The sequence below is a fragment of the Oncorhynchus kisutch genome, linkage group LG17, assembly GCF_002021735.2.
Source record: "Oncorhynchus kisutch isolate 150728-3 linkage group LG17, Okis_V2, whole genome shotgun sequence".
NCBI lineage: Eukaryota > Metazoa > Chordata > Actinopteri > Salmoniformes > Salmonidae > Oncorhynchus > Oncorhynchus kisutch.
The window spans coordinates 47,372,238-47,399,654 of NC_034190.2; the positions used below are offsets into that span (position 1 = coordinate 47,372,238).

General features: G+C 44.0%; 1 protein-coding gene across 1 annotated transcript in view; it reads left to right on the plus strand.

Moving 5' to 3' along the window:
- Positions 1–5,042: 5,042 nt before the first annotated feature.
- LOC109906965 (cadherin-like protein 26) overlaps positions 5,043–27,417 on the plus strand; it is a 30,706-nt gene continuing 8,331 nt past the window's right edge. The window contains exons 1-16 of the mRNA XM_020504775.2: positions 5,043–5,382; positions 10,090–10,161; positions 10,258–10,350; positions 10,536–10,694; positions 10,781–10,928; positions 11,179–11,351; positions 11,506–11,634; positions 11,792–11,977; positions 12,298–12,578; positions 13,979–14,124; positions 16,875–17,102; positions 17,403–17,624; positions 18,001–18,131; positions 19,068–19,160; positions 22,495–22,563; positions 24,111–24,218. Of these exons, the coding sequence (XP_020360364.1) occupies positions 5,353–5,382; positions 10,090–10,161; positions 10,258–10,350; positions 10,536–10,694; positions 10,781–10,928; positions 11,179–11,351; positions 11,506–11,634; positions 11,792–11,977; positions 12,298–12,578; positions 13,979–14,124; positions 16,875–17,102; positions 17,403–17,624; positions 18,001–18,131; positions 19,068–19,160; positions 22,495–22,563; positions 24,111–24,218 (2,268 nt within the window). The 5' untranslated portion in view covers positions 5,043–5,352. The remainder of the gene's footprint in view (positions 5,383–10,089; positions 10,162–10,257; positions 10,351–10,535; positions 10,695–10,780; positions 10,929–11,178; positions 11,352–11,505; positions 11,635–11,791; positions 11,978–12,297; positions 12,579–13,978; positions 14,125–16,874; positions 17,103–17,402; positions 17,625–18,000; positions 18,132–19,067; positions 19,161–22,494; positions 22,564–24,110; positions 24,219–27,417) is intronic.

Consider the following 27,417-nt stretch of genomic DNA (forward strand, 5'->3'; position numbering starts at 1 on the left):
TTCTCCTGCCTTTGCTATTCTCCTTTTACTAGTCCTCCCGGTTTTGACCTTTGTCTGTTTCTGGACTCTGTACCCGCCTGCCTGACCATTCTGCCTGCCTTGACCTTGAGACTGTCTGCCACTCTCTACCTCCTGGACTCTGAACTGGTTTTGACCTTTGCCTGTCCACGAGTCTTGCCTACTCCTTTTGGATGATTAAACATCTTAAACTCCAACCATCTGCCTCTTGTGTCTGCATCTGGGTATCGCCTTGTGTCACGATAGTTCGTACTATAAGGGCACAAGGCGAGACCCAGATGCAGACATGGGAGGCAGATGGTTTGATTGGCAAACGTACTGCAAATTAAGAAATCATGTTACTAAACTAAATAAAAATAAGCTACACTATGAAACAAAGATAAATGATGTAAAGAAGGATAGTAAAAAGCTTTGGGGCATCTTAAATGAAATTTTGGGAAAAAAAGCCAACTCGGCTCTTTCATCACAAAGCCCACTAATATTGCAAACTACTTTAATGACTTTCATTGGCAAGATAAGGAAACTTAGGGATGACATGCCAGCAACAAACGCTGACACTACACATCCAAGTATATCGGACCAAATTATGAAAGACAAGAATTGTACTTTTGAATTCTGAAAAGTCAATGTGGAAGAGGTGAAGAAATGATTGTTGTCTATCAACTATGACAAGCCACCAGGGTCTGACAATCTAGATGGAAAATTACTGAGGATAATAACAGATGATATTGCCACTCTTCAATTTAAGTCTACTAGAGAGCGTGTGGCCTCAGGCCTGGAGTTATTCCACTACCCAAGAATAGTAAAGTCCCCTTTACTGGCTCAAATAGCAGACCAATCAGCCTGTTACCAACCATTAGTAAACATCTAGAAAAAATTGTGTTTGACCAGATAAAATGCTATTTTTTCAGTAAACAAATTGACAACAGAATTGGGAAGGACACTCAACAAGCATAGCACTTACACAAATGACTGATGATTGGCTGAGAGAAATTGATGAAACAATTATTGTGGGGGCTTTCTTGTTAGACTTCAGTGCAGCTTTTGATATTGTTGATCATAGTCTTCTGCTGGAAAAACACGTGTTATTGCTTTACACCCCCTTCTGTAATGTGGATAAAGAGTTACTTGTCTAACAGAACACAGAGGGTGTTATTTAATGGAAGCCTATCAAATATAATCCAGATAGAATAAGGAATTCCCCAGGGTAGCGGTTTAGGCCCCTTGCTTTATTCAGTTTTTACTAACATTATGCCAATGAATTTGAATAAAACCGGAGTGTCTATCTATGCGGATGACTCAACACAAAACACGTCAGCTACTACAGTGATTGAAATGACTGCAACACTCAACAAAGAGCTGCAGTTAGTTTCAGAGTGGGTGGCAAGGAATAGGTTAGCCCTAAATATTTCTAAAACTAAAAGCATTTGTATTTGGAGCAAAACACTCACCAAACCCAAAACCTCAACTAAATCTTGTAATAAATAAAGTGGAAATTGAGCGAGTTGAGATGACTAAACTGCTTGGAGTAACACTAGATTGTAAACTGTCATGGTCAAAACATATTGATGCAGAAGTAGCTAAGATGGGGAGAAGTATGTCTATAGTAAAGTGATGCTCTGCCTTCTTAACAACACTATAAACAAGGCAGGTCCTACAGGCCCTAGTTTTGTCGCACCTTGACTACTGTTCAGTCGTGTGGTCAGTTGCCACAAAAAATGACTTTTGCAAGAAAATTGCAATTGGCTCAGAACAGGGCAGCACGGCTGGCCCTTGGATGTACATAGAGAGCTAATATTAATAATATGGATGTCAATCTCTCCTGGCTGAAAGTGCTTTTTTTTCACTACTTTTTTTATGAGAGGTATTGACATGTTGAATGCGCAGAGCTGTCTGTCTAAACTACTGGCGCACAGCTGGGACACCCATGCATACCCTACAGTGGGGAGAACAAGTTTTTGATACACTGCCGATTTTGCAGGTTTTCCTACTTACAAAACATGTAGAGGTCTGTAATTTTTATCATAGGTACACTTCAACTGTGAGAGACGGGATCTAAAACAAAAATCCAGAAAATCACATTGTATGATTTTAAGTAATTAATTAGCATTTTATTGCATGACATAAGTATTTGATCACCTACCAACCAGTAAGAATTCCGGCTCTCACAGACCTGTTAGTTGTTCTTTAAGAAGCCCTCCTGTTCTCCACTCATTACCTGTATTAACTGCACCTGTTTGAACTCGTTACCTGTATAAAATACACCTGTCCACACACTCAATCAAACCGACTCCAACCTCTCCACAATGGAGAGCTGTGTAAGGACATCAGGGTTAAAATTGTAGACCTGCACAAGGCTGGGGATGGGCTACAGGACAATAGGCAAGCAGCTTGGTGAGAAAGCAAAAACTGTTGGCGCAATATTAGAAAATGGAAGAAGTTCAAGATGACGGTCAATCACCCTCGGTCTGGGGCTCCATGCAAGATCTCACCTCGTGGGGCATCAATGATCATGAGGAAGGTGAGGGTTCAGCCCAGAACTACACGGCAGGACCTGGTCAATGACCTGAAGAGAGCTGGGCCCACAGTCTCAAAGAAAACCATTAGTAACACACTATGCCGTCATGGATTAAAATCCTGCAGCCACGCAAGGTCCCCCTGCTCAAGCCAGCGCATGTCCAGGCCCGTCTGAAGTTTGCCAATGACCATCTGGATGATCCAGAGGAGGAATGGGAGAAGGTCATGTGGTCTGATGAGACAAAAATAGAGCTTTTTGGTCTAAACTCCACTCACCGTGTTTGGAGGAAGAAGAAGGATGATTACAACCCCATCCCAACCGTGAAGCATGGAGGTGGAAACATCATTCTTTGGGGATGCTTTTCTGCAAAGGGAACAGGACGACTGCACCGCATTGAGGGGAGGATGGATGGGGCCATGTATCGCGAGATCTTGGCCAACAACCTCGTTCCCTCAGTAAGAGCATTGAAGATGGGTCGTGACTGGGTCTTCCAGCATGACAACAACCTGAAACACACAGCCAGGGCAACTAAGGAGTGGCTCCGCAAGAAGCATCTCAAGGTCTTGGAGTGGCCTAGCCAGTCTCTAGACCTGAACCCAATAGAAAATCTTTGGAGGGAGCTGAAAGTCCGTATTGCCCAGCGACAGCCCCGAAACCTGAAGGATCTGGAGAAGGTCTGTATGGAGGAGTGGGCCAAAATCCCTGCTGCAGTGTGTGCAAACCTGGTCAAGAACTACAGGAAACATATGATCTCTGTAATTGCAAACAAAGGTTTCTGTACCAAATATTAAGTTCTGCTTTTCTGATGTATCAAATACTTATGTCATGCAATAAAATGCTAATTAATTACTTAAAATCATACAATGTGATTTTCTAGATTTTTGTTTTAGATTCCGTCTCTCACAGTTGAAGTGTACCTATGATAACAATTACAGACCTCTACATGCTTTGTAAGTAGGAAAACCTGCGAAATCGGCAGTGTATCAAATACTTGTTCTCCCCACTGTACGTGACATGCCACAAGAGTTCTCTTCACAGTCCCCAAGTCCAGAACAGACTATGGGAGGCACACAATATGACATAGAGACATGACTACATGGAACTCTATTCCACATCAAGTAACTGATGCAAGCAGGAAAATTAGATTTTTTAAAAACAGACTGGGACTGTGAAGCAACACAAACATTGGCACAGACACATGCATACACACAGACAGATACGATAACATACGCACTATACATACACATGGATTTAGTACTGTAGATATGTGGTAGTGGTGGAGTAGGGGCCAGAGGGCACACAGTGTGTTGTGAAATCTGTGAATGTATTGTAATGTTTTAAAATTGTATAAACTTCCTTAATTTTGCTGGACCCCAGGAAGAGTAACTACTGCTTTGGCAGCAGCTAATTGGGATCCATAATAAATACAAATACATTCAAAAACAAAAAGAGCTATCCAGAGGACCAACCAATTTTCAGTTTGCATTCAACCTTCAGGAGTCTCTTCCTGGAGTTGAGGTTGGGTGGAAAATAGATTTGCTAATCACTGGTATGTTTTAAAGCCCAGGGGCACTAGTGGAGCTGATGATGAGAACGAGATAGTAACTGGTTGTGCCAGACAGGTACTTTTACTCTCTCTTACATGGAAAAACAAGAAGGAAGGTTTTGGGGGAATTTAGCAGGGAGGAATGTGTTAAGTACCTCTCGCCAAATTACTCTTTGCCTAAGAGATGTCAAAGTAAACTTCATGAGTAGCATTTGGATTAATCCATTGATTCCCACACTATCAAGACACTAAGAAGGTGGTCAGGTGTAAATGGATACCTTATCCGACCTTATCCGACAAGTGCTCCTGTCTCTTTCAGATGTAGTGCCAATGGAGATTCTAACAAGTGTGGTCTTGTCATCTAGCCATCTTAGTGTTGTCATTCAACCATAGCAAAAAAAATTAATGAAACATCTCTCTATGCCTAGAGCATAGAGCACTTTGTCATAAATTCTGGCATCTTCTCACACCCCCAGGATGCAAAGCAGATTACTGGGTTGTGTTCTGAGAAATTCTTGCGTTGCAAAAGTTTGGGGCATGAGGAGTGGGATAGGCTGGGATAATATTTGTTAGAATTGTGTTTATAATGTGCACTGCGCCAACCCTCTGCCATCTGCAATTCTGATTAAACCTGGACACTCAACCTACAAAACTTGATTGACCTAAACCTTGAACACAATACAAAAATTCCAACAACAGCATCTGTATTGTCTGCAGGCCTATAAAATCCTTTCTGATTTAGACATAACCCTAGAAATCTGGGTAGTGCCGAGGATGAGTCATCTCGCACTGTAGGACGAGCATCAATAAAATATGAGAACCTGAGACCGGCAGAGAGGGAGAGAGGGTCTTACTCTGACCTCGCAAACTACGCCCCTCACTAAAGCCCTGGGGACCTGAGATGTGTCACATAGCAGCAGGTTATTAGCAACATAGCAACAGGTTATTAGTGGCACACCTATACACGCACACACGAACGCATGCACGCACACACAAACACACATGCACACACGTATATACTAAACAAAGTATAAACACCTACACTCACACACTCTCACACATACACAATCTCTCTTTCTCACGCACACACATACTTGGTGAGGACACATGTCTAGGACAAAGGGGGGAAGCGACTGTGTCAGATGCTCAGTGAGCCTGGAGGGATAGTGGGCCGTCCCTCACATGCTGCCTGTACCAAATGTCTCAAGTACCTCTGCCACATTTGAGTTCTTGACACTTACCCAAAGAATATCAAGAGGAACGGTCCAAAATGGCGAAGGTGTCCTGTCTTCTGCTGACGGTGAGTACAAAACCAGCCTCGGTAAACACACACATTTTTACCTTCTAGTAATTTAGCAGACGCTCTTATCTAGAAGATGTGAGTGCATACTTATCATACTTTGTCATACTATATGTTGGACTGAAATGTAGATCACGGAAGTGTCATGTGGGTGCAGTATATCATAATATTAGTATGACACTGAGTTTTTTCTCTCTGAACACTGAAAGGTTATGAGTCCATCTAGCCTACCTTATAAACAATAGCACAAAATGGCTGCCAGTGGTTTTAATTATGTTTAGTCAGAGACGGTAGAGAAAGCTAAACAAGCCACTCCCTTTTTCTGATTGGGGCTGAGTCACTCTGGTGTTCTTAAGTATTGCCCCCGACCTGCAGAGGCATCTCAATGGCTATATTTTTTATTAAAGTAAAAAAATGAATTAAAGGGTGTCTCCCGGGTGGCGCAGCAGTCTAAGGCACTGCATCGCAGTGATTGAGGTGTCACTACAGACCCGGGTTCGATGACACATGACTCAACCTTTGCTTCTCCCGAGCATGTTGGGGAGTTGCAGTGACGAGACAAGAATATAATTGCATATCACGAAATTTGGGAGAAAAAAGTGGTAAAAATAAACTGGCTCATTTATTCAAAAATAATCCAATAATTATTAGCATTCCTTATAATTATTGGATCATTTATCGGGTATCATTGGTCTTCAAGCTTTTCTTATTTTGTGGTCTCTAACAAATATATTTGTATGTATTATACATGTCAATTGGCTGCAGTGATCGCAACTCAATTGTTATAAACCTCACCTTGCGTTCAACCATAACAGCTTTGGACTTAAATGAATGATATGTACCCATTGATAACTTAACAATGTTGTACCCCATCTGAACTAAAAATATAAGCTTGTTTTACTCCAATGTTTGCAAACAAAGTAAGTGTAAACAACCAAAACATGGTTAAAACTCTCATTTTTATATCATGGAGTCCTTGCACCCGTAGCTCTGTCTATGAATTTGACATTTACATTTCTCCAGTCCCATCCCTCAGCTTTTTACCGAAACGGGCGGGAGAATGTTTTGTTATTGTTTCTACTGCTGATTGCCACTTTAAATCCTCATAAGCCTGACTATGAATAAACATACTTTAAGTTGTTCATTTGTGCTGCATATTTTCAATTTGAGCATCCCTTTACCAAGTCTACCAACCCAAGGTGACTATCCCTTAGTGGGTCTTCAAGCTTTTATATATATATTTTTTTATTTGATGTCTATAAAAAATGTCTATGAAATGTTTGGTGTCCATGACATGCAACTTTGCATGGCATATTTTCTGTGCTGTAAACAAAGTGAAGGTGTCTCGTGCCTTGGTGCTCTCTGTTTGCTGTGGTACACTGCCTGGAATCTAATTGGGTTCTTCGGCTGTCCCCATCGAAGAACCCTTTAAAGAACCCTTTTGGTTTCTACATGGAACCTAAAGGTGTTTTACCTGGAACCAAAAAGGGTTCTAATCTTGAACCAAAAAGAGTTGTTGTACAGAGCCCCAAAGTTAAGGTATTACAATACCCATAAAAAAGGTTCCAATCGCTATATTCATTTTTCCCAAATTAGCATTTAATTTTTTTTGGGGGGGGGTAAATACAGGCAAATATATTGATAAGTCACCTTGTCCTAGAGCTAGTTACATGGTTATCAAAACGTCACGCCAGGGTAAGCCTACACGAAAACACATGTTTCTAAAAGTCCAATGGGAAAAATGAATGGTGGAAAAACAATTGGAACCATTTTCCTGTTTAACTGCTAGGTTATATGGGTATTATGAATCATACTGTGGTACTCTATGGGGACAGCCAAAGAACACTTTTGGAACCCTTTTATCCAAGAGTGTATAAGATAAAATGTATGTGGTTTCATTACCATTTGGCTGTTATGCCCTCACCCGTCTGTGTGGTCGGCTGTGAATAACCTCACCCACTATATACTTATAACTGATTGGTTTGGTTCTGCCCACTATAGTGCTGTCCGGTTAGAACATGATGTTGAGGCCCATACTGAACACTTGGTCAACACCACATGCTCACACACACACACACACACACACACACACACACACACACACACACACACACACACACACACACACACACACACACACACACACACACACGCACACACACAAACACACACACACACACGCGCAGACACAGCTGTTTCTATTTGAGGATGTTTATATGATTGTGGTAATCCGAATGACTTGGAATCTTATTGCTGTCGTTCTATAAGACAAAGATATGCACACATGTAAACAGTACTAGTTAAGGTTTATAACTATACAATATACATATACACTACCGTTCAAAAGTTTGGGTTCACTTAGGAATGTCCTTGTTTTTGAAAGAAAATCACATATTTTTGTCCATTAAAATAACATCAAATTGATCAGAAATACAGTGTAGACATTGTTAATACTGTATTTGGAAATGGCAGATTTTTTATGGAATATCTACATAGGCGTACAGAGGCCCATTATCAGCAACCATCACTCGTGTTCCAATAACCCAAGTTATAACCTAATCCAAGTTTGTCATTTTAAAAAGGCTAATTGATCATTAGAAAACCCAGCTGAAAGCTGTTGTTCTGATTAAAAAAGCAATACAACTGGCCTTCTTTAGACTAGTTGAGTATCTGGAGCATCTATCAAGTATCCAAGTAAGACCCAAGTGTAGACCATGTTGAAGTAACTATGTTTTTTTGCAGCAAACAAAGGCAAGGGTACAGGGCGGCAGGCAGGCCCAGGGTCAGGGGCAGGCAGAGTGGTCAGGAGGGCGGGTTCAGGGTCAGGACGGATAAGGGTAAAAAAAACAGGGGGGCGAGAAAAAGAGAGGCTGGGAAAAGACAGGAGTTGACAGGACAAAGCACTGGTAAGCTTGACAAACAAGATGAACAGGCAACAGACAAACAAAAAACACAGGTGTCAGTACACAGGGGATAATGGGGAAGATGGGCGACACCTGGAGGTGGTGGACACAAGCACAAAGACCAGTGAAATAGATCAGGGCGTGACAGTACCCCCCCCCCCCCCCCTTCCCCTCTAGGGGCGCCACCTGGCATCCTACCTGGGCGCATACCTGGTTGATCGGGGTTCCGGCAGAAGTCGGCGATGAGGGCTGGGTCCAGGATGTACCTAGCGGGGACCCAGCACCTCTCCTCCTGGCCATAACCCTCCCAGTCAACCAGGTACTGAAAACCCCTGCCCTGTGGTCAAACCCTCAGGCCGGATGGCCACCGATGACACGGGGAGAAGGGGTGGGCCTGGAAATGGAAGACAAAGGACTGTGAGACACAGGCTTAATACGGGATACATGAAAGGTAGGGTATATAGGAAGGTTACGGGGCAACAGAAGATGAACAGCAGAGGGACTAATAATTCTAGAGATGGGAAATGGGCCAATAAAACGGGGGGAGAGCTTGCGGAATTCCACCAGGAGGGGCAGATCCTGAGTGAATAACCATAACTTCTGAGCCGAGATGTTACCGGCGATCCGCTTGTCATCAATACCTGGAGGTGGTCTTGAGGAAGACTGACCAGGCTCTCCTTCAGATATGACAACAGCGGCGGACAAACATCTGGGCAGAAGGTATGCCGACCTCCTCTTCCTGCTCAGGGAAGAGCGGGGGCTGATACCCCAGGGAACACTCAAACAGTGATATGCCTGTGGCAGAGCAGGAAAGGGTGTTGCGGGCGTATTCCACTGAGACCAGCTGCTAGCTCCAGGTGGTGGCGTTGGCAGAGACCAGGCAGAGCAGGGAGGTTTCCAGGTCCTGGTCGACTGGCCGTTGGACTGCTGGTGGAACCCGTAGGATAGGCTGGCCGACGACCCAATGAGGGTGCATAACTCCTTCCAGAACTGGTACGAGAACTGAGGACCCTGGTCGGAGACCATGTCCAGGGGCAGTCCATGGATCCGGAAGACGTGCTGCACCATGACCTGGGCCGTCTCCTTGGCAGAGGGTAGTTTGGGGAGAGGAATGAAGTGGGCGGCTTTAGAGAACTGATCCACCACGGTCAGGATGGCGGTGTTGTCATCAGACGGGGTTAGACCCGTGACAAAGTTCAGGGAGATGTGGGAACATGGATGGTGGGGGACAAGCAGAGGTTCGAGGAGACCAGCCAGAGCTTGCCGAGTAGTCTTGTTCTGTGCACAAAAGGTGCAAGCGGCGACGAATGCGGAAACGTCCGGGATCATGGTAGGCCAGGGTCCGGGTCCGACGGGCGCCCAGGTGGCAGACCAGCCTGGGACTTAAGAGAAACTGAAGGGACCTTGAGGGGAAGTTAGGTAGAGGAGACGAGCAGGGTGGCCTTTTTTTTACAATAATAGTTACAGTGCTCAGTTAATCGCGCAATGTGTTTGTATTGCAACTTTCTGACATGTGAGACTAATATAGACAATACACAAAATGGCAATGTCCTCTATCTTACGCGGCTCCATACAATCATCCCCTGCTGCATATAATGTACTTCCCACCATCATCATTACTCATCATGCACGCACACACACACACACGCCACTATACAGTACATCCAAGCTCTCCCACTATCATGATGGCTTCCACAGGTCTGTCACCTGCAATGATTCATACCTTCATCTTTATGTATTTTTTACTACACACACCTGCGAATATATCCTCTCTAATTGCATGTTTGCACCCTTCTATCATCAGGTCTCCATGACGGTTGCATTAGCACTGGCACATGACGCTGGCAACTATACACTGAACAAGCGGGAAAAGAGGGTATGTCATGGGTATTTCCAGAAATTAAAATACATTTGAGTTTAAAAACACAGGTACAATGACCCTCTTCCCCTCACCTTCTCTGATTTCCTAAAGGAGCTGCTGCTGCGTTCCAAAAGAAGGTGGGTCCTATCCACAATTGAGCTAGTGGAGGAGGACCCTGGACCTTTCCCTAAATTCGCCACACAGGTAAAAACATTCATACAGCAACAAACAAGACAAATCTGTCTACACATGCTACCTCAGTAAAGGTAGAAAACCACTGGGCTCATACATCATATATAATCATTCAAGAGAAGAACAGTTCCAACAGAACTCTGTAGTGAGCTTTACTGTGAACCCTCTACCGCCCTGAAAACTGGTCATCTTTCCAGATGTTCAACGATAAAACGGCTCTTTTCAAAAGTCATCAGTTCCGTTTATCTGGAACTGGAGTGACCGAGGAACCGGTGGACGTGTTCTCCATCGACGACGAGGATGGAGTGGTGTACGTACACAAGCCTATCGACAGGGAGACATACCCCTTCTTTCATGTAAGCATCAAAAGACAAAGACAGACGGATGGACAGACAGACAAACGGAATACCTTAACATAGCAGTAATATATTATTTCCCACAGATTATGTTTGACATCATTGACAAGGAGACTGGTGCGCTTGTGGACAAGACTCTGACGTTCGACGTGGCGATTACGGACATCAATGACAACGCCCCTTACTTTGAGCACCCTGTCATGAAAGCCAGTGTAAAAGAGAACATGCCAGAGGGTCAGTACACACAAAGGCTGTAAATCATGTGCCTGTATATAAGCCTTGTACAAAGTATTCTTTAGCTAGACTGTTCGCCCAAGAACCAGGCAGTTGATGCGTTCGGCTGAGAAATCAAGTGGCTGCTCTTTCATGATCATAGAGAACATGTAAAGGGGAACTCATTTCCCCTCTTCTCCTCCTCCTATTCCTGTTTTTCCTTCTCACCTTTCCCCCCTACTCTCCTCCCCCTCCCCCCTCCCTGTATCAGGGTATCTGCCAGTACCTCTGACAGCCAGGGACATGGATCAGGTGAACACACAGAACTCCAACATCAGTGTAAGGGTGTTGTCTCAGGAGCCAGCCGAGCCCAAGATCAACCTGAAGCAGGTGGAGGGCACCAAGATGAGCCAGCTCACCTTCACCGGCTGCTTTGACTATGACGTAAGGCTCCACAATGACACACACATCATTACATACAGCATGTGCAAACACACACAATTGACGCACAAACTCTCTCTCACACACACACACACACAGTCAATAACTTTATGTAAAATGGTGGATCAATATTTAATTTATGTTGTTGTTCACATAGAAAGTAAAGATGTATAAAGTGGTTGTTGAAGCTCGGGATCATGGGATACCAGCCCTGTCCTCAACTGCAGTGGTCAACCTCCACATAATGGACTCCAACACTCACCAGCCAGTGTTCAAAGACAAGACCGTAAGTTCCAAGTTGATTGATTGACTGGTTGACTGATTGGTTCAATGATTTGTTGGTTGATTGGTTGTTTGATCAATTGAACAATTGATCGATTGATTGAAAAAGTCTTTATTGATTTTTGAAGCACAAATACTTACTTTACCGTCTTTCTTTGCAGTACAATACTCACATGATGGAAATGGAATACAATAAAGAGATACTCCGAGTGGCTGTGACTGATGCAGACACCCCCAACACCCCCGCATGGCGAGCCGTTTACTCCATTGTGAAGGGGAACGAGGAAGGAAACTATAAGATCGAGACCGACCCCAAGACCAACGAGGGCATACTGACTGTCATCAAGGTGAGTCTGTTTGACCTTATGCCCTTACATGAGTAGGCCAACAATGTCCTGAGCATGAACATTACTTAGTCAGTCCCTCCAGGATTTCGCTGAGTTTTTTGTGATACGGTAGTTGCATTCCAAAATGCTTGATTTTGCTGCTACAATACATTTTAAAAAGTCACGAAAATGTGCTGACAAGGGAAAACATTTTTGTTACTTGATTGATCCATTGTATATAATAAAAGCTCAGTAATTGGTTAGAATTGCGAGCCCTCTTTTTGTAGTGTTGTGATTGAACAGTTATTGTGATGATTTGACTGTTTGTGCATTTCTCTCAGGGGAAGGATTTTGAGAAGACAACGTTGACCAATGTGCAGATCGCCGTGGAGAATGAGGAGCCTTTGTTTGTGTGTAGCTCCGGCGGGGCCGTGTCCCCTGGTAAAACCCTGACTGTGCCCCCCCAGACAGTCAACGTGACTGTGAAGGTGATTGACGTGAACGACCCCCCGGTGTTTGACAATAAAGTGACAAACGTGTATGGAAAGGAAGAGCAGGAGGTGGGAAAGGTGCTGTACAAACCCAAAGTCACCGACGTTGACTCAGATGTGGAAAAAATCAGGTGGGTGGCATAACATGTTATGCCTCAGAAACATCATAATGATTCTTCATTCACCTAGGTTGTGATATTGATTCCCGCAACTTACAATATATATACAAATGTTTGTGGACACCCCTTTAAATTAGTGGATTCGGCTATTTCAGCCAGACCCGTGGCAGACCGGTGTATACAATTGAGCACACAGCCATGCAATCTCCATAGACAAACACTGGCAGTAGAATGGCCTTACTGAAGAGCACAGTGACTTTCAACGAGGCACCATAGGATGCCACCTTTCCTACAAGTCAGTTCATCAAGTTTCTTCCCTGCTGCCCCGGCACTGTAAGTGCTGTTATTGTGAAGTGGAATTGTCAAGGAGCAACAACAGCTCAGCCACAAAGTGGTAGGCCACAAAAGCTCACAGAACGGGACCACCGAGTGCTGAAGCGTGTAGCGCATACAAATCATCTGTTCTTGGTTGTGGCACTCGCTACCGAGTTCCAAACTGCCCCTGGAAGCAATGTCAGCATAAGAACAGTTGGTCGGGAGCTTCATGAAAGTGGTTTCCATGGCCGAGCTGCCGCACATAAGCCTAAGATCACAATGCCAAGCATCGGCTGGAGTGGTGTAAAGCTCACCTCCATTGGACTCTGGAGCAATGGAAACGCTCTCTCTTCACCATCTGGCAGTCCAACGGACAAATCTGGGTTTGGCGGATTCCAGGAGAATGCTACCTGCCCCAATGCGTAGTGCAAACTGTAACGTTTGGTGGAGGATAATAATGGCCTGAGACTGTTTTTCATGGTTCGGGTTAGGCCCCTTAGTTCCAGTGAAGGGAAATCTTAACGCGACAGCAAACAATGACATTCTAGACGATTATGTGCTTCCAACTTTGAGGCAACAGTTTGGGGAAGGCCCTATCTGTTTCAGCATGACAACACCCCCATGCACGAAGTGAGGTCCATACAGAAATGGTTTGTTGAGATCGGTGTGGAAGAACTTGACTTGTATGCACAGAGCCCTGATCTCAACCCCTTTTGGGAGTAAATAAAACCGTGACTGCGAGCCAGGCCTAAACGCCCAACATAAGTGCCGACCTCACTAATGAGCTCACTAATAATGCTCTTGTGGCTGAATGGAAGCAAGTCACCGCAGCAGTGTTCCAACATTTAGTGGAAAGCCTTGCCAGAAGAGTGGAGAATGTTAGCAAAGAGGAACCAAATCCATATTTATGCCCATGATTTTGGAATGAGATGTTTGACGAGCAGGAGTCCACATACTTTTGGTCATGTAGTGTATATTGAAATTGTGTGTTCACATTAAGCATCTGCACATTATTTGAAGCCTTTGTGTAAGTTGGTTTCACCATTACTACTTCTGTCTGTCTGTCTGTCCGTCTGTCCTCTCCATGTCCCGACCAGGTATGAGTTAGTTGAGGACCCAGCAGGCTGGTTCACCATAGACCCCAAGACAGGAGAGGTTACTACAGTGAAGAAGATGGACCGGGAGTCACCTTACGTCAACAAAGACAACATCTACACTATTCTAATCCAAGCCATAGACAACGGTTAGTGTGCAGTGTGTATGTGTGCATGTGTGTGTGTGTGCTTGCATGCAGCTGTGTGTATGTACAGTTGAAGTCGGAAGTTGACATACACTTAGGTTGGAGTCATTAAAACTTGTTTTTCAACCACTCCACAAATTGTTAACAAACTATAGTTTTGGCAAGTCGGTTAGGACATCTACTTTGTGACATGACACAAGTCATTTTTCCAACAATTGTTTACAGATCAGATTATTCTAGTGCGTCAGAAGTTTACATACACTAAGTTGACTGTGCCTTTAAACAGCTTGGAAGATTCCAGAACATGATGTCATGGCTTTAGAAGCTTCTGATAGGCTAATTGACATTATTTCAGTCAATTGGAGGTGTACCTGTGGATGTATTTCAAGGTCTACCTTCAAACTCAGTGCCTCTTTGGAAGCAATTTCCAAATGCCTGAAGGTACCACGTTCATCTGTACAAACAATAGTACGTAAGTGTAAAGAACATTTGACCACGCAGCTGGCATACCGCTCAGGAAGAAGAAGCGTTCTGTCTCATAGAGATCAAATCAAATCAAATCAAATCAAATCAAATCAAATTTATTTGTCACATACACATGGTGAGCAGATGTTAATGCGAGTGTAGCGAAATGCTTGTGCTTCTAGTTCCAACAATGCAGTAATAACGAACAAGTAATCTAACTAACAATTCCAAAAAAAACTACTGTCTTATACACAGTGTAAGGGGATAAAGAATATGTACATAAGGATATATGAATGAGTGATGGTACAGAGCAGCATAGGCAAGATACAGTAGATGATATCGAGTACAGTATATACATATGAGATGAGTATGTAAACCAAGTGGCATAGTTAAAGTGGCTAGTGATACATGTATTACATAAGGATGCAGTCGATGATATAGAGTACAGTATCTACGTATGCATATGAGATGAATAATGTAGGGTAAGTAACAGTATATAAGGTAGCATTGTTTAAAGTGGCTAGTGATATATTTACATCATTTCCCATCAATTCCCATGATTAAAGTGGCTGGAGTAGAGTCAGTGGCATTGACAGTGTGTTGGCAGTAGCCACTCAATGTTAGTGGTGGCTGTTTAACAGTCTGATGGCCTTGAGATAGAAGATGTTTTTCAGTCTCTCGGTCCCAGCTTTGATGCACCTGTACTGACCTCGCCTTCTGGATGACAGCGGGGTGAACAGGCAGTGGCTCGGGTGGTTGATGTCCTTGATGATCTTTATGGCCTTCCTGTAGCATCGGGTGGTGTAGGTGTCCTGGAGGGCAGGTAGTTTGCCCCCGGTGATGCGTTGTGCAGACCTCACTACCCTCTGGAGAGCCTTACGGTTGAGGGCGGTGCAGTTGCCATACCAGGCGGTGATACAGCCCGCCAGGATGCTCTCGATTGTGCATCTGTAGAAGTTTGTGAGTGCTTTTGGTGACAAGCCGAATTTCTTCAGCCTCCTGAGGTTGAAGAGGCGCTGCTGCGCCTTCTTCACGATGCTGTCTGTGTGAGTGGACCAATTCAGTTTGTCTGTGATGTGTATGCCGAGGAACTTAAAACTTGCTACCCTCTCCACTACTGTTCCATCGATGTGGATGGGGGGGTGTTCCCTCTGCTGTTTCCTGAAGTCCACAATCATCTCCTTAGTTTTGTTGACGTTGAGTGTGAGGTTGACGTTGAATGTACTGGTGCGAAAAGTGCAAATCAATCCCAGAACAGCAAAGGTCCATGTGAAGATGCTGTAGGAAACAGGTACAAAAGTATCTATTTCCACAGTAAAATGAATCCTATATCGACAACCTGAAAGGCCACTCAGCAAGGAAGAAGCCACTGCTCCAAAACCGCCATAAAGAAGCCAGACTACGGACAAAGAACGTACTTTTTGGAGAAATTTCCTCTGGTCTGATGAAACAGAAATAGAACTGTTTAACCATAATGACCATCGTTATGTTTGGAGGAAAAAGAGGGAGGCGTGCAAGACGAAGAACTCCATCCCAACCGTAAAGCACGGGGGTGGCAGCATCATGTTGTCGGGGTGCTTTGCTGCAGGAGGGACTGGTGCACTTCACAAAATAGATGGCATCATGAAGCAGGAAAATTATGTGGATATATTGAAGCAACATCTCAAGACATCAGTCAGGAAGTGAAAGCTTGGTCGCAAATGAGTCTGCCAAATGGACAATGACCCCAAGCATACTTCCAAAGTTGTGGCAAAGTTTCTTAAGGACAACAAAGTCAAGGTATTGGAGTGGCCATCACAAAGCCTTGACCTCAATCCCATAGAACATTTGTGGGCAGAACTTAGGAAGCGTGTGCAAGCAAGGAGGCCTACAAACCTGACTCAGTTACACCAGCTCTGTCAGGAGGAATGGGCCAAAATTCATACAATTTATTGTGGGAAGCTTGTGGAAGGCTACTCAAAATGTTTGACCCAAGTTAAACAATTTAAAGGCAATGCTACCAAATACTAATTGAGTGTATGTAAACTTCTGACCCACTGGGAATGTGATGAAAGAAAGAAAAGCTGAAATAAATCATTCTCTGTACTATTATTCTGACATTTCACATTCCTTAAATAAAGTGGTGATCCTAACTGACCTAAAACAGGAAATTTTTACTAGGATTAAATGTCAGGAATAGTGAAAAACTAAGTTTAAATATATTTGGCTGAACGTCCGACTTCAACTGTGCATATGTGTATGGTATTGAGCATAATAAAGTATTCAAAGTCTCTGTCTTCGTTTCTCAGGGGAGCCCCCTGCCACAGCTACAGGCACCATTCTGGTCCACCTGGGGGATATCAATGATAACACGCCCTATGTGGTGGAGAAGAAGCTGGTGATGTGTGGTAACAAGGTGATTGTGCCGGTATCAGACAAGGACAACCATCCCTTTGGATGTCCCTGTTTCCTCTCCCTGGGAGCGGACAACGGAGACAAAGCACTGAAGAGCCGCTGGAAACTGGACCCTGCCACTGGTTAGCAGAATCACACACATCCATATACACACACCAAAGCTCTGCATTTATCCTGATATATATTAATCTACTATTTCCGTACAGAGCTGAAGGGTTGTATAGCTGTCATAGACCTCTTACAAAGTCCATAAATACACATGGACATTTCAGCCAATCTCAACACAATCTGCTCACCTGGAAAAATACAAAAAATACTAATATGTCAGGTCCTTCAACGCTGCACAGCATTGAGTATAATTAAACCCCCTACCTTCTTTTCCTCTCCTTCCACCCCTCTCTCTCTTTCTCCCTGGTGGTCAGGTGTGGAGGCGGGTCTGGTCAGTCTCAAGAGTCTGCCGTACGGTAACTACACAGTACCTCTGGTGATCCAGGACCAGCAAGGGATGGTTGTAAATGACACTGTCGAGGTTATGGTGTGTGACTGTGGGGGAGGGGACAAGTGTAGGGCCTCTCTACCCCGGACCTCCAGCCTGGGCTTAGCCGCTATAGGACTACTGCTGGCTGGACTGCTTCTCCTCTTACGTGAGTTCGAAGGGAATAGGTATGGAGTACTGTAGATAGAGATAAGGGATAGTTAGAGAGTAGGCGGACAATCAGTAAAGTCAGTTACTCAGACAGTCTTAGAACTAACCGTAGTGCTTATAGCCTGAAATCTGGAGTGGAGAAAGATTTGAAAGATACCAATTCAGTCTAATCCAAATCACATCTATCGAATTGAGATCAAACTTGTGATGCAATATTGCTAGAACATGTTGATCGGTAGCAGTAATATAGCAGTGACATGCTATGTGTTATGCAGCCATGACTTTATACACCCGTGAGTTGTTTGTACTGTAAAATGCTATGTTCTACGTATGACTGTTAGTAGTGACACTGTGGTTGTGTGTCCCTCTTCCAGTGCTGCTGCTTTTCCTCCTGCTGTGTGAGTGTGGCGGTAAGACGTTCACACACCTCCCCCTCAATCTGCAAGACGAGGGAAACCAGACTCTTATCAACTACAACGAGGAGGGAGGGGGCTCCGCATGCAAGGTGTGTGGGGGTGTGTGCATGTGGGTTACGCGTGCAAGTGTGTGCTCGTATGTGTGTGTGTGTGTGCAGTAATAATATAGGTTTATTAGCTATTTATTTGTACACAATGTGCAATGTTTGGGGTGTTCAGCACACAGACAGGAGTGTACAATACAATCCCTTACCGGGCTGTGATGTGCTTACATCATTGTGGTCATTGAGTCTGCATGTGGCAGGTCTGGGTATGACAGGTCTTTACTGGTACGTACTCATGGCAAGACAGGTGTTCTCCCTCTGTATGTAATCTGACATGTTTCATGTTGTAATAACTTTTAATTGTTCTTGTCATTTCCTCTTTTAATGTTCTCTTCTCTCCTCACCCCTTTTCTCCTTCTCGTTCCTCTACTGCTTTCCTAAACTCCTCTTCTTTTCCAATCATCTCTGCTAACCTCTCCTGCCTCCACTCCTCCTCTCTCCTGCCACCACTCCTCCTCTCTCCTGCCTCCACTCCTTCTCTCTCCGGCCTTCGCTCCTCCTCACTCCTGCCACCACTCCTCCTCTCTCCGGCCTCCACTCCTCCTCTCTCCTGCCTCCACTCCTCCTCTCTCCGGCCTCCACTCCTCTCTCCTGCCTCCACTCCTCCTCTCTCCTGCCTCCACTCCTCCTCACTCCTGCCACCACTCCTCTTCTCTCCGGCCTCCACTCCTCCTCTCTCCTGCCTCCACACTTCCTCTCTCCTATCTCCACTCCTCCTCTCTCCTGCCTCCACTCCTCCTCTCTCCTGCCTTCACTCCTCCTCTATCCGGCCTCCACCTCTCCTCTCTCCGGCCTCCACTCCTCCTCTCTCCGGCCACCACTCCTCTCTCCTGCGACCACTCCTCCTCTCCTCATCTCTCATGCCCCTATCCTCCTTATTTTCCCTCCTCCTCTCTCTCGCCCCCTGTCCCTCTCTCTTAGGGTGAGCCCATGTTGATCTTGGCTCGCACCACTTCCAACCATGTAGCCGTGGACGTGGTAGATGGAATGAAGCAGGCCACCACAGGCATAAAGGTAAACTGGCCACTATCCTTACTTTCCTCTCTTCTTCTTCTTAATTTTATCTTTAACATCTCTTTCTGCTTCACAACCCTTATTTCATCAGGTTTTTCAATGCTGTGTGTGTGTGTGTGTGTGTGTGTGTGTGTGTGTGTGTGTGTGTGTGTGTGTGTGTGTGTGTGTGTGTGTGTGTGTGTGTGTGTGTGTGTGTGTGTGTGTGTGTGTGTGTGTGTGTGTGTGTGTGTGTGTGTGTGTGTGTGTGTGTTCTGCACGGTTAGGTGGAGTTAATAGAGTTAATAGAAGTCATTAATACAATGACAGTTACAGGTGACTCTGTGTAGGGTGTGTGTTTCCCTCTAATATGTACTATATAAGTATGGAAAGCACGAACTGAAGCAGGTTCTGTCACCACAAGCATAATTTATTTTCTATTGTACCAATGAGAGACAGTAAAATAGCACACATACATGATTTGGGTGTGACTCTTGAGCACATGTGCCACATGCAAAGTGAGTAGGCATACAACACTGACCACATTCTCCAAACCACACTTCCATCTCTAGTTTGACTGTGCAGGGAAGATGAACCAGTCTGCTAAAAGAATGTGTTGGTGGCCCCGGAAAAGGTGGCAGTTACACTTGCTTGTAAACACCTGTAGGCCTAGTTGATCGGCTTGGATGACTTGTCTTTTGTATTAAGTATAGAATACAGTACAGACAGCGGCCTCCCGAGTGGCACAGCAGTCTAAGGCACTGCATCATGACCTGGAAACCCATGAGGCGGTGCACAATTGGCCCAGCGACTTCCAGGTTAGGGGAGGGTTTGGCCGGCCGGGATTTCCTTGTCCCGTCGTGCTCTAGCGACTCCTTGTGGCAGGCCGGGAGCCTGCAAGCTGACTACGGTTGCCGGTTGGACGGTGTTGCGACTGACACATTGGTGCGTCTGGCTTCCGGGTTAAGCGAGCATTGTGTCAAGAAGCAGTGCGGCTTGGCAGGATCGTCTTTCAGGGGACGCATGGCTCTCAACCTTCGCCACTCCCAAGTCCGTAGGGGAGTTTCAGCGATGGGACAAGACTGTAACTACCAATTGGATATCACAAAATTGGGAAGAAAAAGGGGTAAAGTACAAAACAAAGGCATATCATAGTAGTGTGTACTAGAGATGTATGGAGTGTACGGAAATAAAATAGAGTGAAGTAATGTGAACTAAGATATTTAAAATAGTGGATTGTGTAGGGCACAGTGTGCACTAGAGGGCATAGTAAACATTAGTGAGATTTAGAAGATTTATGAGGTGCGCTAAATTATATAGTGCATAATATTTTATGATGGTTTCCTAAACAGGATGGACTTGTTGGTACAAGCATGCCATCAGCTTGTCAAAGGAGAATGAGTTAGAGCCAAGTCTCCAAACTGTAAGATAGTAGCTAGCTCTGTTCAACAGTAGGGCTATCTACCTTTACCGCTCTATCTGCTACGCTACACCTCTTCATATAATCATGTTATTAACTCTTTCAACCACAACAACAAGACTAGTTACTACATACAGATGTAGTAGCTAGCTTAATCTGAGCCAGTTTGCTTCTGCAGGGAAATAATCCTGCACCAACAGGAAATGTGAATTATTATGTGGATTATAATTCATGGACATTTTTGTAGGCGTTGATACATTTTCAGGTAGCACTTTCTAAAAACGTCACATAATTCTAATGCATTAGTAAATCGTTTATTCATAATTTATTAATCATTACTCACACATTTGTAAATGTTAGTAACCTAGTTATTCACACATTTGTAAACAACGTTTAACGTATTTAATAATGATTCGTAAGATCATTTATAAGACATTTAATATAGATCCTTATAAACCATTCAATAATCTTTACTTGTCTTTTTGCATGGCCTTGTCTAAAGTGTGGGCTATTTTTACTTTAGAAATACTTTAGAAATGTTTTGTGTAATTTGGACATGCCATTGGTAGACATTCTATCTGTTAAACCTATACCAAGACGGTTGAGCTAACGCGCACTAATGTGATTAGCATGACATTGTAAGTAACAACAAACTTTCCAGGACATAGACATGTCTTATTTCGGCAGAAAGGATACATTCTTGTTAATCTAACTGCACTGTCCAATTTACAGTAGCTATTACAGAGCATTTACAGTCTGTCCACGAGAGATTAATTAAGAGCAGTCCATAGACTGCTTACGAGGTAAGGAAAGGAATATGGGAATATTTATTTTTGCTGAGCTATCCTATTATGTTTAAATAGTTACTACCTGCCCAGTAAAGGTCCAGCCAAGCAAAGCCTTGTGTGAAAAATGGTCTGCTGTTTAAAGAGTGAAGCAATGGAAGCACATATCAGTAGCAAGGAAAGAATACAAACCCACTAGACAAAAACTGTCTGGTCCTGCCAGCTGTTGTGTGTAGAATACCTTTCCCTGTTTTATGATTAGTTCGCATTTGAAAGGTTGCAAAACATTAGCAAAAAAAACATTCCCATTACTCTTCCTCAAATCCTTGCAACATTTGTTTCACAATGTCACTCAAAACATTTATAAAGTATTTATAAAGTATAAATAGCCCACACTTTAGATGAGGCCACGCAAAAAGACTTAATTAATGATTAGTAAATGGTTTATAAGGACCTATATTCAACATCTCATGACTGGAGTAGTGATTCATAAATTAAATTAACTATTTACTATTTCATTATAAATGCTTTGTAATTGGAGGTATTATAAAGTGCCATCAGTTTTCGTAAGGGAAAATTAAGTCTGAAATGTAAAAGTGGAAATGACAAACTTCAGAAGCCTTTTTAAACCTCAAATGCACTAAAAGTTTTACATTTCTTGCATTTCTACTGCAAAAGGGTGATCAAATTAAGACCCTACATCTGTACCCCATCTTCCACCCATTTCACAACAACACAGTGATCACGGTCTAAATCCCTGTTGTTTAAAGGAAATGCCTGAAACTAGATTCTTGTTGTTGGAGAGCTACTGTCCTGTAGGTTTTCAATCCAACCGTAATCTAGCACACCTGATTCTAATTAGCTGGTTGATAAACTGAACCAGGTCAGGGGTTGGAGCAGAAATCTACAGGAGGGTAGCTCTCCAGGAACAGGGTTGGAGACCCTTGCTCTACATACTGGTCTTGACGAGAAGAAAAAATACTGTTGGGGGACGTTCTCTTTCTGCACTGTTCAACCAATCCAGTAAAGTTAAGAGTGTCACCTTGGTTCAAAAGCTCTCTTTCGATATCCTCTGAAAACCGAAACATCCGGTTTTTGGGTACTCGGCAGAGGCTATTTATGCTGTGCTTGACTCTCTTCTCTGATCGGACAGCTTACTCCGGAGACCAATGAGATGACCCAAGAGACCAATGAGACATACAGAACCACAGGGAGGACCGTGGTAAGTGACAGCCTTGCTGACAAACCTGATTTTTCAAGTGTTGAAGTTCCAGCCTAAATTCAGCGAAACGGAAACAAGTATATGCTTTAAAACCTGTTGTGTTTTAAAATATCTTTGAACTACTTTTCCCTGGAGAGCTACTGTCCTGTTGGTTTTCACTCCAACCCAAAACAAGTGCACGTGATTATAACAATAAGCTTGTTGATCAGCTGAATCAGGTCAGTTACAACTGGCGTTCTCCAGGAGCAGGGTTGAAGAGCCATGCTCTAGCTCATTCTGAAGTTTGGGGAACTTTGTAAATTGCCAATGTTTTATCTACTACAGCTTGGACCAGTTGTACTATCCCCGACGGTTCGATTGCACTGAATAGCATTGTCTTTGACCCGTGTCATCTATTTATGAGAGATGTAAACAAAGAGCATTGCATGTTCCTTCTACCTGTCTCAGTGGTATACGTCTCATAGTTCTATGTTGAGTAGTACTACATCACAGTGTGCAAAACACAATTTAACTCTTTATGGTCCTCAATTATAGTGTCATTTAACACTTTGTGCATTTACACTATCACCCCGTCGTTATCTAACATGCGCATCATGGCATTACTTAGCTAAACAAAATAGTGGTGACAATAGTGGTACACAATTCTGATGGAGGATACACCTAGCTGATGGAGTAGGGCATCAGTGTACACTACATGACCAAAAGTATGTGGACGCCTGCTTGTCGAACATCTCATTCCAAGATCAACATCTCATTCCAAGATCATGGGCATGAATATGGTGTTGGTCCCCCCCATCAGCTACTATAACAGCCTCCACTCTTCTGGCAAGGCTTTCCACTAGATATTCGAACATTGCTGCGGGGACTAGCTTCCATTCAGCCACGAGAGCATTAGTGACGTCAGGCTTTGGGCGATTAGGCCTGGCTCGCAGTCGGCGTTCCAATTCATCCCAATGGTGTTTGACGGGGTTGAGGTCAGGGCTCTGTGCTGGCCGGTCATGGACCTCGCTTTGTGCAAGGGGGGATTGTCATTCTGAAACAGGAAAGGACCTTCCCCAAACTGTTGCCACAAAGTTGGAAGTACTACAGAATCGTCTAGAATGTAATTCATTGTATACTGTAGCGTTAAGATTTCCCTTTACTGGAACTAAGGGGCTCCAGACCATTATTCTTCCAACACAGTTTACAGTTGGCACAATGCATTCGGGCAGGTAGCGTTATCCTAGCATCCACCAAACCCAGATTTGTCCGTCAGACTGCCAGATGATGAAGTGTGATTCATCACTCCAGAGAACGTGAGGTGGCATCCTATGACGTCGCCATGATGAAAGTCACTGACCTCTTCAGTATGGCCATTCTACTGCCAATGTTTGTCTACGGAGATTGCATGGCTGTGTGCTTGATTTTATACACCTGTCAGCAACGGGTGTGGCTGAAATAGGCTAATCCAAATACTTTTGTGTATATATAGTGTACATTATAAGGTATTTCATGTATAATGGCAGTTGTGCCCATTGTCTCAGTACTCATCCTCCATCTCTCCCCAGGTCACCAAGCTATCCTCCTCAGGAGTGGGAGGGATCTCAGGATGGGGAACATTCCAGAGAATGAGCGAAGCCAACGGAACTCTGAGAAGCCAGGATGGGCAAGGCAAGGTAAGTGACATCTGCTCCAGGCAGCCACAAGGGGGCAATATAACCCTCCCTTTTCTACCTTAGCGATGCATACAGTGCCTTCTGAAAGTGTTCACACAAAGGTACAGGTCGGCAGGCAGATTCAGGGTCGGGGGTAGGCAGAGTGGTCGGGCTCGGAGTCAGGACAGCCAACGGTCAAAACCAGGAGGGCGAGAAACTGGAAAAAGCAGGAGCTTGGACAAAATGCTGGTTGACTTGAACACACAAGATGAACTGGCAACAGACAAACAGAGCACACAGGTATAAATACACAGGGGATAATGGGGAAGATGGGCGACACCTGGAGGGGGGTGAAACAGATCAGGGTGTGACAAAATTCAAGACAAGCTTTTAGTTTGATAGGTTATGTTTCGTATGATATGCATTAATTTGTGGATGTTCATCACCCATTTTGTCTGATATATTACGAAGTACAAATCATATTACATGTTGTGAATTTGCAAACCTACAAAATGTAAATTCGCAAAACGTAATTACGAATTTGCTAAATATATGATATTTTAAGAATTATAGCTAGGTAGCTAATGTTAGCTAGCTCACTAACATTAGCAAGGGGTTAGGGGTTAGGGTTAGGGTTAAGTTTAGGAGTTCGGTTAAATGATTAAGGATCAGGGAAGGGTTAGATAAAAGGGTTAAGGTTGGGGGAAAGGTTAGCTATCAAAATAGCTAAAAGTAGCTAAAAGTAGTAAGTAGTTGAAAAGTTGTTAATTAGCTAAAATGCTAAAGTTGTCCGTTATTGACATTCAAACTCACAACCTTTAGGTTGCTAGACATTCGCGTTTTACGCCCACTCCGACCAACTATCCACTCTAACCACAGTAGAGTGTCTCGGCTTTAGATACAGAATAATACGAAATGCTCTGAGACCAGGTTGTGTACGCCGACCATAGCTAAATAACTCACAAAGATTTAAAGCGCAATTATGCGTTATAACTTGTAAAATGGTCAGCTATGTAGCTGTGTTCTCTTGATAATTTCAGTGCATCCTTGCTGGGATGACACAATGAATCTACTGTCGGAGTCGGGGAATGCCATCTCCGGACAGGACACAGCATGATGTCCTGATTAATGGCCAAGACTACATAACTTCCTACTTTACTTAAACACTTGGGAGTAACAAACAAGTCCTTCAACACCTATCGGAAACTGCTAAGCTACCTGTTGACTACCCTCCTGCTCTCCAGGGACGGACACTTCAACCCTGGGCCTAACACCACCAAGCTATAAAAACCTACCAGAGTGGAAAGCAGTGGATGGCAGTGGAGTGCTATGGTTCCATGATTTCTCTTGAGTCGTCCGTCTCCAAGACAAACTTTGACTGTCCAGACAGTGTAAACAAGTCCCAATACGCGATTACCGACTCTGCTTCTGGCACGCAAGCTGTTTTAATTAGTTCCTCGCATCCAGTGCAAGCACGAGGGATAGTTAATTGCACTACCAAACTACCCCCAATCAAAACTAAACGGCCTAAACCCAGCAGTCAGAAAACACCGAAAATATATATTTCACTCTCCAGTCATCTGGGACCCACGAGCTAAACCCAAGGGATTACTAAAGTTCTCGAATTCAACATATGTCCGGTGAAGTCCACAAAGCATATTGTGTGTAACAAACAGTTACATGACCTATAGCAAATCAAAATATATTTTAGAATCTTCAGATTAGCCACCCATTGCCTTGATGACAGCTTTGAACACTCTTGGCATTTTCTCAACCAACTTCACCTCAAATGCTTTTTCAACAGTCTTGAAGGAGTTCCCACATATGCTGAGCACTTGTTGGCTGCTTTTCCTTCACTTTGTGGTCCAAATCATCCCAAACCATCTCAACTGGGTTGAGGTCAGGTGATTGTGGAGGCCAGGTCATCTGATTCAGCACGCCATCACTCTCCTTCTTGGTAAAATAGCTCTTACACAGCCTGGAGGTGTGTTGGGTCATTGTCCTGTTGAAAAACAAATGATAGTCCCACTAAGCACAAACCAGATGGGATGGCGTATCGCTGCAGAATGCTGTGGTAGCCATGCTGGTTAAGTGTGCCTTGAACTTTAAATAAATGACAGAAAGTGTCACTAGCAAAGCAGCTCCACACCATCACACCTCCTCCTTGCTTCACGGTGGGAACCACACACATCATCCGTTCACTGACTCTGCGTCTCACAAAGACACAGTGGTTGGAACCAAAAATCTGAAATTTGGACTCATCAGACCAATGGACAGATTTCCACCAGTCTAATGTCCATTGCTCGTGTTTCTTGGCCCAATCAAGTCTCTTCTTATTGGTGCTCTTTAGTAGTGGTTTCTTTGAAGCAATTCGACCATGAAGGCCTGATTCACGCGGTCTCCTCTGAACAGTTGATTTTGAGATGTGTCTGTTACTTGAACTCGGTGAAGCATTTATTTGGGCTTGTCACGACTTCTGCCGAAGTCGTTGCCTCTCCTTGTTCGGGCGGTGCTCGGCGTTCGACGTCACCGGTCTTCTAGCCATCATTGATCCTTTTTTCATTTTCCATTGGTTTTGTCTTGTCTTCCCACACACCTGTTTTCAATCCCATTCATTACCAGTTGTGTATTTAACCCTCTGTTTCCCCTCATGTCTTTGTCAGAGATTGTTTTATTGTCAGTGTAGTGTGATTGTTGTATAGGTGCGCGTCGGGTCCTCGTACACATGTTTTGTGTTTCTGTACATAGAGTGTTATGGAGCATACTCCGTGGACTTTATTAAAAGACTCCATTTTACACTCCGTTTGACTCTCCTGCGCCTGACTTCCCTGCCACCTATTACACCTACGCATGACAGGGCTGCATTTTCTGAGGCTGGTAACTCTACTGAACTTATTGTCTGCTGCCTTGCCTAGTTAAATAAAGGTTACATAAAAGACAAAAAAAAAGGTAACTCTAGGTCTTCCTTTCCTGTGGCGGTCCTCATGAGAGCCAATTTCATCATAGAGCTTGAGAGTTTTTGCGACTGCACTTGGAAGTTCTTGACATTTTCAAATATTGACTGAACTTCATGTCTTAAAGTAACAACGGATTGTTTATCTTTGTTTGGGGTATGTCTCTACAAGCTTGGCACATCTAGCAACTGGGCTTGTTGCCCATTCTTCAAGGCAAAACTGCTCCAGCTCCTTCAAGTTGGATGGGTTCTGCTGGTGTACAGCAA